General features: G+C 46.4%; 1 protein-coding gene across 4 annotated transcripts in view; it reads right to left on the minus strand.

Annotated features, from left to right (window-relative positions):
- LOC120986443 (TLC domain-containing protein 4-A-like) overlaps positions 1-13,586 on the minus strand; it is a 46,172-nt gene that overhangs the window by 7,648 nt on the left and 24,938 nt on the right. For 3 of the 4 annotated variants that reach the window (XM_040415019.1, XM_040415022.1, XM_040415023.1), the window contains 2 exons: positions 11,629-12,082; positions 10,296-10,385 (listed from right to left, as the gene is read on the minus strand). In XM_040415019.1, coding sequence (XP_040270953.1) covers positions 10,296-10,385; positions 11,629-11,801 — 263 coding nt within the window. In that variant the 5' untranslated portion in view covers positions 11,802-12,082. Of the gene's footprint in view, positions 1-10,295; positions 10,386-11,628; positions 12,083-12,212; positions 12,372-13,586 lie in introns of those variants that run through there. The other variant, XM_040415020.1, reaches the window with a different exon arrangement.

The raw sequence follows: 13,586 nt of genomic DNA on the forward strand, positions 1-13,586 counted from the left end.
TTGTTAGGCACCATGGGGACAAGGGGAGGCGCATGATATAGGAGTATTTTATACTGGCACAAATTATAGGGCACTATGGGGACCTTGGCTCAACTGGGGGAACTAAGAGGGTTTTTTGGGCACACAGTAGGGGGCATTGGCACACATTATGAGGCTACTATGGGGACATTGGCTCTACAGGGGGCACTTAGAGGAGGTGTTTTTTATACTGCCACACAACAGGGCACTTTTATGTACTGGCGCACATTATAAGGGGGCATTTTTCTACTGTTACACATTATAAACAGAATTATTACTACTGGGGGCATTATGGTGGGCTTTATTATAGTTGAGGGACTATGAGGAACGTGAATACTAGTATGAGCACTATGGGAGCATTATTACTTCTGGGACACAGTGGGGTCATTATTACTGTAGGGGCAATATTACTACTACATGTTGTCTGGTAGATAGTTATTTTTATTGGTGGGATTTTGGGGAGCACTGTTACTGTGGAGGGGGGGGGGGCACCCTGGCACGGTATCAGCTTAGCACAATTATTTTTGGGGAACATTATATTTACACTATTAGTGTCAGGGACTCTGTTTCCTGGGCACAGTTATTTTTTAGGACACTGTGTGCCAGTAATTATTTAAGGGGAACTATCTGTGTGTAACTTGTATAGGGAGCACAGCGGGCAGAGTATTAGAAGTATTAGAGGGGTGCTGATTAGGTGGGAGGATGATGGAAAACTAGGAAACTAAGATGTCTGTCTGTCAAACCCTGCAGAGAGAAGAGATGACTGAAAGAAATCATCATGGCGGTCTGGTCTGAAAGGAGAAGATGAGGACAGAGAACATCTACATCAGGGATCAGCAACCTTCGGCACTCCAGCTGTTGTGAAACTACAATTCCCAGCATGCTCCATTCATTTCTATGAGAGTTCTGAGAAGAGCAGAGCAAGTATGCATGCTGGGAGTTGTAGTTTCACAACACCTGGAGTGCCGGAGGTTGCCTACCCCTGATCTACATCAACGAAGACGTCCCTGGATGTAAGAGGTATGTGGACCTGTATTAGGCCACCTTCACATATGCGTTAGTGATTCTGGCAGAGAACAGCACTGCTGGATGCAGACAGAATGTCCGCCGGCCACATTAACTATAATGGGGTACGGCAGAGATCGGCCAGAATCTGGCAAAAATGCAGAGAATATGCGGGACACAAACCGCTGCATTCCTGAGTTTGTGTCCGGCCAATTCCATGCATTCTCTGCCAGATCAGGTGGCCGGAGCGTAGTGCCGCAGGTGTGAAAGTAGCCTTACCCTGTATGTTTTGTATTGCTATAAGTAATGTTCTTTGCACAGGGTCCCTCTGCTGTCTGTGTCCGCGCCTAGTTTCTATTACCCTCCTGAGCTATCCTCGTATTCTTCTTCATCTCACACACGTATGACATATTCACAGGACATGCCATGAATGCAGAGGTGTAACGTGAAGATCCTGGGCTCCAGTATGTAACAGGGCTCCCCACCCACCATGTCCTTTCTATAATACCAATGTTTTCTAACGTAGCAGAGGGGTTTTGGAGAACCCTTCAGCCTCCTCGCTAGCAAATGCTACCTCTCCACCCCCTATAGCTACACCTATAAATAAATGTCTGAATTGTGGTGAACATCTAGGATTCTGGGAACAATACCCAGACTGGGGACCTAACCAAGTGTGGCATGGAGCATGCATCCAGGCAGCAGCACTAGCACTGCAGTGTGAGGCCGGAAAAGGAGGGTGCAGTCACAGCAAGGAATCATTGACGTCTGGGTTCTCAGTTCCCTTGTCATGTAAAGTCTGAGGTCTGATTCCATTTTGAGGTATGTTGAAGGGGTTATGTGCTTCAATGGCATTATGTTGGGGCATGGTCTAAAGAAAAGAGTGGGGCGTAAAAACTTTTGGCTAAGGTGACCATATGTCCTCTGTTTTTCCAGGACAAGTCCTCTTTCTGCAATCTAAAAAAAATGTTCAGGCCTGGATTTATAAGTTACCAAAAATGTCCGGGTGGATGGACACTATATCAAAAGAGCACTTCCTGCCCCAAGTATCCTCCTTTTTGAAAACCAAAATATGGTCACCCTATACAGGGGTGCCACCTAGCTTTTCTGCTGCCCGAGACGAAAACTGGAACGGCATCCCCTCCTCCATGCCAATTTCTTAACCTAACCCCTTTGCCACAATGAAACGCTCATTGACCATGGCCCTTCCACTGTCCCCCCTCTTGCCCCTACCTGGCGCTGCCTTTTGCGATCGCCTCACCTGGCCTCATTGGTGGTGCACCCCTGACCCTATATTTGGACACCTGAACCTAAGAATCACAAAGAGGAGGTTGGCAACCTGGATTTACTCTTACCACTTTCGGCACTTTCTTAGAACCGGAAAGAGATTCTCGAAACACTTTAAGGAAGAAAATAATATGACGGCTTCTCTTAACAGGTCATTTTTTGGGTCCTAGGAGGAAACGCCCTTTAAATATACTTGGCCACTTTTGTTCTTTCCACTTTGGGAAAAAAGTTTGTCAGGTGCCCCTTTTGTGAGACATGCCCACATTACAGTGATGACACCCCCCTATTCTCATGCCACCATGACCTTTCACATTACACCACACCACACCCCCTCAATGGTTGGTTGCTGAGGCTGTGCAGTGGTCCACGCGGTGCGCAGTCCTGGTGGTCTCCCCTTTTTCCAGAAGCCGCCTGTACCTTTAAATCCTAGTAGGCAGCCATTTTATCTTGATCTCCGCTGCACAGGCTCCATGCGATAAACAGCAGACAAGCGGAGCTAATAGCGCTCTATGGAGTGTTTGTCATCAGATAACACTTCCTGTCACATGGAGCTCGGCAACGTCCCAGACTGTGAAACCAGTGTGTGAAGGAGAGGGAAGGGGGAAGAAGGGATGGATGTGGAGTGATAGAAAATAATATGCAGGATTACAGATGAAAAATCTACGCATTTTGGAGAAGACCGCTATTTTCCTGCGGCGGTCACACATCCCGGCCATGTATCTGAAGTTATTACATGTTGGTGGCAAGGGGCGGATGAGCCATAGACCTTACAGGAAAATTTCCCGGAGGGCCGATGCCCAAGGGACAACCTGAGCCCTCCTCACCACCGGCCAATGGAGGTTTTTGGGCATGTATTTTATGATGAACTGTGGTATTTTGCGCCGTTGGGGCGGTATAATTTGGACCCGACTACAAAACGAGGCCACTTTTAGTACTTTTTCCAGGGCCACTTTAGGTTCCCAGTCCGCCCCTGTCGGTGGCTGGTCACACTGGCTTATAGGCATGTTTGTGCCCTAAGGTCACAGCAGAGACTGGTGATTTATCGTTTTGTTTTCCACGATGATGACCTCCAGGGCACTGAAGGGGCACCATGATGCATTGGGGGACACTTGATGGTCCCCAATGCATGGGCAAAATCAGTGCGGCTGCCGCGACGGATCCAGACCCATTCAACTTGATCCGTCCACACCGTGAAAAAAATAGAACATGTAGTGCTTCCGTAGGGTTCTGTGCCTCCGTTCCGCACCGATCTTCCGGATTGTGGACCCATTCAAGTAAATAGGTCCGCATCCGCGTCGAGGGGTGCACGCGGCTGGTGCCCGTATATTGCAGACCCGCAATACAGGCCACGGCCGGCTGTGTGCACGAGCTCTTAGGCTGTGATTGTACCGCACCCATTAAACCGCTAAACTGCTTACAGGTCACTGAGGGGGCATCGTGCTGGGTGGGGTGGGGGGACACTTAGGCTAACTTTACGGCAGGCTGTTCCGGCAGAGAAGAGCCTGCCAGTGTTCTCCAGAACCGGCATTGCCCGCAGGACCCCATTGACTATAATTGGACTTGGTCACATGAAAATCACTGTCCGTTAGCGTGCTGCCCTTTAATGCCTCCAAATGTAATACTGACTGATAGTCAATGGGGTCCGGCGGGCACTCGGCACTGTCTGGTCATGCCGGATCCGGAGCCTGCCAGATAATTTAGCTGCAGGTGTGAAGTTAGCCTAAGGGGGTATCATAATATGTATCATCATGCTGCACAATGCTTCATGGGGTTACTAAGGTGGCATAATACAGCGTGGGCAGCCTCTAAGGGAGCATTATAATGTATGGGGCGTATTACAGCATGAGGAGACACTAAGGGGGCATCACGCTGTATAAGGGACACAAGGGGGGCAGTAAGGGGCACAATATTTCATGGGCATCATATTGTGTGTAGGGACTAAAAGGGCATCATCACCATCAAAGGGGCACTAACAGAGCGTTGTTAGTGTCTGCAGGCACCTTTACTGTGTGGTGGACTCTAGGAGGCGCCATTACTGTGTTGGAATACAGAGGGGACTGGATGTGATTGGGTGTTTTTGGATAGGAGTTGGGCAGGGTTAGACATCTATTGTGATGCGCTGCTGCTGCCCTTATTTGTATTTTTATTAAAGTTAGCATTTGCTGTACCTCCCAACTATAGACAAGCCCAAGGAGGGACAACTGCAGCTGCAAATGTATTTTTACACTGTCATGCCCAATCCTGCACAGTCCCCTTACTGCCCCACACAGTAGTTATGCCCCCTTACTGCCCCCACACAGTAGTTATGCCCCCTCAGTGCCTTGACAGTAGTTATGCGTCCTTACTGCCCCCACACAGTAGTTATGCCCCCTTAGTGCCCCCACACAGTAGTTATGCCCCCTTAGTGCCCCCATACAGTAATTATGCCCTTTAAGTGCCCCCAACGCAGTTGTTATGCCCCCACACAGTAAATATGCCCCCTTAGTGCCCCCACACATTAGTTATTCCCTTCTTAGTGCCCCCACACAGTAGTTATGCCCCCTTACTGCCCCCACACAGTAGTTATGCCCCCTCAGTGCCTTCACAGTAGTTATGCGTCCTTACTGCCCCCACACAGTAGTTATGCCCCCTTAGTGCCCCCACACAGTAGTTATGCCCCCTTAGTGCCCCCATACAGTAATTATGCCCTTTAAGTGCCCCCAAAGCAGTTGTTATGCCCCCACACAGTAAATATGCCCCCTTAGTGCCCCCACACAGTAGTTATTCCCTTCTTAGTGCCCCCACACCGTAGTTATGCCCCCTTAGTGCCCCTGCACAATAGTTATGCCCCCATAGTGCCCCACACAGTAATTATGCCTCCTTACTGCCCCCACACAGTAGAATGCCCCCTTAGTGCCCCTACACCGTAGTTATGCCCCCATAGTGCCCCACACGGTAATTATGCCTCCTTACTGCCCCCACACACAGTAGAATGCCCCCTTAGTGCCCCTGCACAATAGTTATGCACCCTTAGTGCCCCTACACAGTAGTTCTCCCCCCTTAGTATAATGTTACCCCCCTAGTGTTAATAAAATAAAAAAAGTAATATTTACCTAGCTTTGTTCCCCTGATGAACAGAGCACATCATCCTCTCCCCAGGAGCAGGCGCGATGCTGAGCTGACTAGGGGGGGCGCTCCTGTGTCCCTGGACGCTCTCCTGCACAATGACATCACTGCATCGCCACACAATAATAGAGCGCGGCAATTATTGCTTAGTCCATCTTCTTTAGCAAATAGTATAAAATTACAGAAATGATCGCACCTGTTGCAGGGGGGAGAGCACTGGACAGGGAATAGTGGAGGAGGGAGCTGACGTCTCCCCGCTCCACCATTGGATTACATCCGCATCCTCAGGATCTGGTTATATCCCAGCATCCCGGGACCATGGGACAGATCCCAGAAATCCAGGACTATCCTGCCGGATCCAGGACGGTTGGGAGGTATACCCATTGTTAGACTCACACTTCAATCAGAACAACTTGGGTGCCTGCTTGTTGATGGTTTCCAGGCAGCAACAAGAAGATTTATTACACAGATACTAAACTTTACATATACTGACTAAGGAAGCAATGCTAATTAAAGTGAAACTCCACGTTAGGAGCCACTTTAAAGATTATAAAAGCGAACCGCAAAAATAGCAACGCCCCAACTCAATGCTATATAATCCCTAATGCTAGATTCTCTCCTTCCCTGCTGTTATAGCAGCTTCCTGCCACCAGAGGGAGCCAACCTAATATACAGCTGCCACTGAATGCCATGCTAGCTGTATACATTACTATATACAGGCGGCTGATAATCAGAATTTGCATATATATATATATATATATATGAAGTATTCCTCTCCATTCACATCCAGAGCTGCTTTCAAAGTTCAGCTGGTGGCCTCTGAAAATATACCGTGATTAATCTCCACCCTACTGGACATGTGAGCCATCAGCTTAGTTCTAGTTGTTTCCAAAGAATGGGGTGACAGAATATTAAATGCATCTCTGGGTGCGATTGGAGTAGAAGAGCAGCAAACTCAGTAACAGAAAAGTAAAGCAAAGTTTTTGCAATATATATATGCTTCCAGAAGTTTATCAGAGGCTCTGGGACCCCAGGGTAAAATCTATACCAGGGGCCCCCTTCTGCTACAGGGGGAATGGAGTCCTCGAATGTGCCAGAAAAGCTCTTAGGCCCCTAAAGCATCAGGGGCCACTTGCAACTGCTACTCCTGCACCCACTATACCTGCACAATAGCGGCTGAGGAGTATGGTAAGTTAATGAAGTGTGCCAAGTCCGTTCTTCTCCATTCACATCCAGAGCTGCTTTCAAAATTCTGCTCTTGAAAGCAGACCTCAATTAAATTTTAAGACCACCTCTCGGTCACACTGTCTAGCAGCTTTAACGGTACCACTAAGCGTCTACCATACATTGCAATCTGGTAAATGGTATCTATGCAGCTTTGGATGGGAATGGAGTAGAAAGTGCAAGGCATTTGCTGTAGAATTATTGATAGGAAGTAGATGCAATTTCTTGTGAGTTGTAAAGCCATCAATGAATGTCCACTGAGCGTCTAAACTGGAGGGGATAATGGTAGATGTGAAGGGGTTAAGTGGTAGATCTGAGCGCCGTGACCACATCAGGCCAGATTAACCCACTTCACATGACAAAAGGCTGCATTATCTCCCACATAACAGAGGCTTTGTGCGCCATCCGATGGGGAACCGTGTTTGGGTTTAGCAGAGGAAAGGGGCTGCCAGAGAGTTTGCAAGGAGCAGCAGAGCTGTGTGTGTGGGAATAGTGCAGAAGAAGTGGTGGGCCACGGCCAGATGCAGAGTCCAGGAAGGAAGGGTCTCCAACCTGTGGCTCTAAGGGCAACCAGTATTACAACTCCCAGGTGTGCTCGGAGGGAGGAGTTGTAGTTTTGCAAGGGATTCAGATCCAAGAAAAAGTCATGCTGGAGGCAGTAGCACTGCAAGAGCTGGAGAGGAACCGTTTGGGGACCACTATTATATAGCAACTGACATGCTGGGAGTTGTAGTTCTGAAATGTCTGGAGAGCAACAGATTTATAGGATGGCTACAAAAGAGGAATTGGCATGCTGGGAGTTGTAGTTGTGCAATAGCTGGAGAGCAATAGATCGGTGGCCATTATTATAAAGGAACTGGCATGCTGGGAGTTGCAGTTAGGCTACGGCTGGAGCGCAGTAGATTGGGAATCACTGTTTTACAGTAACTGGCATGCTGGGAGTTGTAGTTTCGCAACAGGCCAGAGAGCGATGCCAAATGTTAATAAAAGTCATGTAATTCATTGTTTGAAGGGCATCTGTCACCACATTAATTGGCATTAACCCAATGTCATAGAAGATAGGGGGCAGAGCCTCTGGGTGCCGTGAGGTGCAATGGCACGCCCTCGTAGCACCAAGGCGCTCATTTACATATAAAACAGCAATTTTCTACAGATTGCAGCCACCTAAGGAGATAGGACCAACAGCAGTATCCACATCTCTCACATGCCGTCTGGATTAATGCTGATAAATCGGGTGACGGATCCATTTCAAAAGAATGTGCACATACGGAATCTATACAAGAAGATAAGCAGCTCCTTGGCTGTACTATTTTTGCACTGATTTGTAATTATCTCATGTGGTTTCCTCCATTGCCTTCAAAATTCCGCTGGTTGCTATGGGAAACTGACAGCAGCTTATCCCCGCCCCCACAGTCAGACATGTGACCCCACAGCTGAGCCCCCACAGTCAGACATGTGACCCCACAGTCAGACATGTGACCCAACAGCTGAGCCCCCACAGTCAGACATGTGACCCAACAGCTGAGCCCCCACAGTCAGACATGTGACCCAACAGCTGAGCCCCCACAGTCAGACATGTGACCCAACAGCTGAGCCCCCACAGTCAGACATGTGACCCAACAGCTGAGCCCCCACAGTCAGACATGTGACCCAACAGCTGAGCCCCCACAGTCAGACATGTGACCCAACAGCTGAGCCCCCACAGTCAGACATGTGACCCAACAGCTGAGCCCCCACAGTCAGACATGTGACCCAACAGCTGAGCCCCCACAGTCAGACATGTGACCCCACAGCTGAGCCCCCACAGTCAGACATGTGACCCCACAGTCAGACATGTGACCCAACAGCTGAGCCCCCACAGTCAGACATGTGACCCAACAGCTGAGCCCCCACAGTCAGACATGTGACCCAACAGCTGAGCCCCCACAGTCAGACATGTGACCCAACAGCTGAGCCCCCACAGTCAGACATGTGACCCAACAGCTGAGCCCCCACAGTCAGACATGTGACCCAACAGCTGAGCCCCCACAGTCAGACATGTGACCTATCAGCTGAGCCCCCACAGTCAGACATGTGACCTATCAGCTGAGCCCCCACAGTCAGACATGTGACCCAACAGCTGAGCCCCCACAGTCAGACATGTGACCTAACAGCTGAGCCCCCACAGTCAGACATGTGACCTATCAGCTGAGCCCCCACAGTCAGACATGTGACCCAACAGCTGAGCCCCCACAATTCACTGCTCTTTGACAACAGGATACCAGCAGAATTCTGAATTCTAGCTTTAGACTTGAATGGAGAAGATTGAAAGTGTCATAGTCCTGCCCCCAGAGTATTTATATACTTGTTTAAAGGGGTTATCCCATGATTAATGTAAGAATTTAAATCAGACATCATATAGAACATGACAGTCTCTTTCTAACAAAGCTAGAACCAGCCCCGTACCCCCCTCCCCCCATTTATTGCTCTAATTGAACTGCTAGATTCATTTTAAACTGGCAGCTCGGCAAGTGTGTCCTTTCTGCTGCAGCTCTTTCCCCATCACTGCTCAGGGTTGTGTCCTTTCTGCTACAGTTCTATTCCTATCAAACCTCAGGGGTACGTCTTTTCTGCTACAACTCTCCCCCTTGCAGAGCTCAGGGGGGTGTTCTTTCTGCTGAAGCTCTCTCACTATTACAACTCAGGGTGTGTGTCCTTTCCTGCTCTTTTCCTATTACAGCTCTGGGGGGGGGGGGGGGGTCCTTTCTGCTGCTGCAGCTCTCTCCCTATAACAGCTCAGAGGTCGAGTCCTTTTTGCTACAGCTCTCTCCCTATCACAGCTCAGGGTTGTGTCCTTTCTGCTACAACTCTCCCCATGTAATTATAACAGCTTCTACCAGCAGATATGGCTGGTGACAGGTGAAGGATGTAACTGAGCACGTGTGTCCACCTCAGTGATGTTACTGAGCTGCACAGAGCAATAAAGAAATGAACAAACAGCAGGTGGCGCTATACAGATACATTTTATCAAATAACTCAGTGGCTATACTAAATGTTTAATTACATGCAATTACAAAAGTATTCAGATCCAGGGGCTGGTTGGACAAATGTAAAAATAAATATTCTTGGGACAACCTGTTTAGGAAGAAACACTGCTTTAATTATTGATAATTCCAGTGTAATCCTTTAATTAGAGTCAACCTACATACGCTAGCTGTATAATCTACAGGCCATTATAATCTATATAATTGATAGTTTTCTAGACATAGTTTTAACTGCCTGACTGTAAGCTCTTAAGTGAAGGAATACAGACAAGAGCAAATCTTAGATTATGTTTCTTTATAGTGGTGGGGTCTTTACAAATCACATGCCGCCATATAAAATATAAATACAACACAATATAAAAAAGGATAATGGGGTTGATTGGAATTGCTGAGGCCAGTGATTGGCTGCAGCAGTCACATGTCAATGTGATATCAGTCCTGCAGTACACAGTGGTACAGGAACGCTAAAGGATCCAATAGATTAATAATGCTTTTTTACTAGTTTATAAAATTTCATTCCATTTACACACTTTTAATTGATCCAAGATTAGAATGTAACGAGCAAAGAAAAGAATAGAGACAGGATAAAGACGGAGCAGAGGAGTCAGCAGTGAAGATATAAGATCATATATTTACCATATGGGGTCTGCATTCACTGCATCATCATACACCAAAATATAGAGGCAGAAAGATCCTACAATCAGTGCGTGCACCGTTGAAACAATCCTACAAGAAAGAGAAAAAAACTGTTAGACTTTACTGATTACTACACAAATATAATAAGCATAATAATAAGAGGATCAGGAGCAGGGTTATTGTAATAAGATGTTACAGGGTAATAAGAGGATCAGGAGCCGGGTTACTGTAATAAGATGTTACAGGGTAATAAGAGGATAAGGAGCCGGGTTACTATAATAAGATGTTACAGGGTAATAAGAGGATCAGGAGCCGGGTTACTGTAATAAGATGTTACAGGGTAATAAGAGGGTCAGGATCCAGGTTACTGTAATAAGATGTTACAGGGTAATAAGAGGATAAGGAGCCGGGTTACTATAATAAGATGTTACAGGGTAATAAGAGGATCAGGAGCCAAGTTACTGTAATAAGATGTTACAGGGTAATAAGAGGATCAGGAGCCGGGTTACTGTAATAAGATATTACAGGGGTAATAAGAGGATCAGGAGCCGGGTTACTGTAATAAGATGTTACAGGGTAATAAGAGGATCAGGAGCCAGGTTATTGTAATAAGATGTTACAGGGTAATAAGAGGATCAGGAGCCGGGTTATTGTAATAAGATGTTACAGGGTAATAAGAGGATAAGGAGCCGGGTTACTGTAATAAGATGTTACAGGGTAATAAGAGGATCATGAGCCGGGTTACTGTAATAAGATGTTACAGGGTAATAAGAGGATCAGGAGCCGGGTTATTGTAATAAGATGTTACAGGGGTAATAAGAGGATCAGGAGCCGGTTACTGTAATAAGATGTTACAGGGTAATAAGAGGATCAGGAGCCGGGTTACTGTAATAAGATGTTACAGGGTAATAAGAGGATCAGGAGCCGGGTTATTGTAATAAGATGTTACAGGGTAATAAGAGGATAAGGAGCCGGGTTACTGTAATAAGATGTTACAGGGTAATAAGAGGATCAGGAGCCAGGTTACTGTAATAAGATGTTACAGGGTAATAAGAGGATCAGGAGCCGGGTTATTGTAATAAGATGTTACAGGGTAATAAGAGGATCAGGAGCCGGGTTATTGTAATAAGATGTTACAGGGTAATAAGAGGATAAGGAGCCGGGTTACTATAATAAGATGTTACAGGGTAATAAGAGGATCAGGAGCCGGGTTACTGTAATAAGATGTTACAGGGGTAATAAGAGGATCAGGAGCCGGGTTACTGTAAAACGAAGATGTTACAGGGGTAATAAGAGGGTCAGGAGCCGGGTTACTGTAAAACGAAGATGTTACCTGGAGTCCCATTCACATTGCTTTCCATGGCTGAGCTTTTTGTAGATGTTAGACACTTTTGCCGATATTCTAGGACTGACGACCGAAAAGAGAAGCTGGAAAAACAAGAAACTACCAGCAACTACACAGTAACACATGAGTACATTGTCCTCCATCTTTGCTCCAGTCACCATAAGGACAGAATAGTGGAGTCATCTGCACATAGTGAAGAAGGAATTGTTCTAGTTGTCAGTGGAGGTAAATTCAACAATTCTTCTGTGTAGTCCTATGGTAGGAAATTCCAGGAAATTATGATCTGGAGCTGGTAAGAAGTTGCTGGGTCTATGTAAGAAATGCCAGTGATTCTAGAAGGTGCTCCACAGGCCTGAAAGGCTAAAATGGATGACAATTCACATCTTTGAGGTTATCAGAATGTATATAGCTGCTGGTGTCAGAGCAGGCACATGCAGGAGGTCTGTGAGAGAGAAAATAAGGGTTAATTATTACCTAAATAAAAAAGGCAATGACAGATTATATCATCAACAAGACATAACAGTCTAATGAGACATCATATATAAAGAGGAGAACCTCTTATCAATACAAACCAAAGTAACAGAACAGTGATTGATGGATCTTTAGCTGCGACGTTAACCGACTGATCATGTACACGTGGCCGTGCTGTACTTTCAGCCGTAACTTCTACTATCTGATCCACCTCCAGCCTGACCTATGTACACTGATTGATCACAGCCAGAAAAAGCAAGGATTCAGTAAAACTCCACAGATACCTGTAACCTGGCTCCTGATCCTCTTATTTACCCTGTAACATCTTATTACAGTAACCCGGCTCCTGATCCTCTTATTACCCTGTAACATCTTATTACAGTAACCCGGCTCCTGATCCTCTTATTACAGTAACACGGCTCCTGATCCTCTTATTACAGTAACACGGCTCCTGATCCTCTTATTACCCCTGTAACATCTTATTACAGTAACCCGGCTCCTGATCCTCCTATTACCCTGTAACATCTTATTACAGTAACCCGGCTCCTGATCCTCTTATTACCCTGTAACATCTTATTACAGTAACCCGGCTCCTGATCCTCTTATTACCCCTGTAACATCTTATTACAGTAACCCGGCTCCTGATCCTCTTATTACCCTGTAACATCTTATTACAGTAACCCTGATCCTCTTATTACCCTGTAACATCTTATTACAGTAACCCGGCTCCTGATCCTCTTATTACCCCTGTAACATCTTATTACAGTAACCCGGCTCCTGATCCTCTTATTACCCCTGTAACATCTTATTACAGTAACCTGGATCCTGATCCTCTTATTACCCCTGTAACATCTTATTACAGTAACCTGGCTCCTGATCCTCTTATTACCCCTGTAATATCTTATTACAGTAACCCGGCTCCTGATCCTCTTATTACCCCTGTAATATCTTATTACAGTAACCCGGCTCCTGATCCTCTTATTACCCCTGTAACATCTTATTACAGTAACCTGGCTCCTGATCCTCTTATTACCCCTGTAACATCTTATTACAGTAACCCGGCTCCTGATCCTCTTATTACCCTGTAACATCTTATTACAGTAACCCGGCTCCTGATCCTCTTATTACCCCTGTAACATCTTATTACAGTAACACGGCTCCTGCTCCTCTTATTACCCCAGTAACATCTTATTACAGTAACCCGGCTCCTGATCCTCTTATTACCCTGTAACATCTTATTATAGTAACCCGGCTCCTGATCTTCTTATTACCCTGTAACATCTTATTACAGTAACCCGGCTCCTGATCCTCTTATTACCCCTGTAACATCTTATTACAGTAACCTGGCTCCTGATCCTCTTATTACCCTATAACATCTTATTACAGTAACCCGGCTCCTGATCCTCTTATTACAGTAACCCGGCTCCTGATCCTCTTATTACCCATGTAACATCTTATTACAGTAACCCGGCTCC

This window comes from Bufo bufo, chromosome 1, assembly GCF_905171765.1.
Source record: "Bufo bufo chromosome 1, aBufBuf1.1, whole genome shotgun sequence".
Classification (NCBI taxonomy): domain Eukaryota; kingdom Metazoa; phylum Chordata; class Amphibia; order Anura; family Bufonidae; genus Bufo; species Bufo bufo.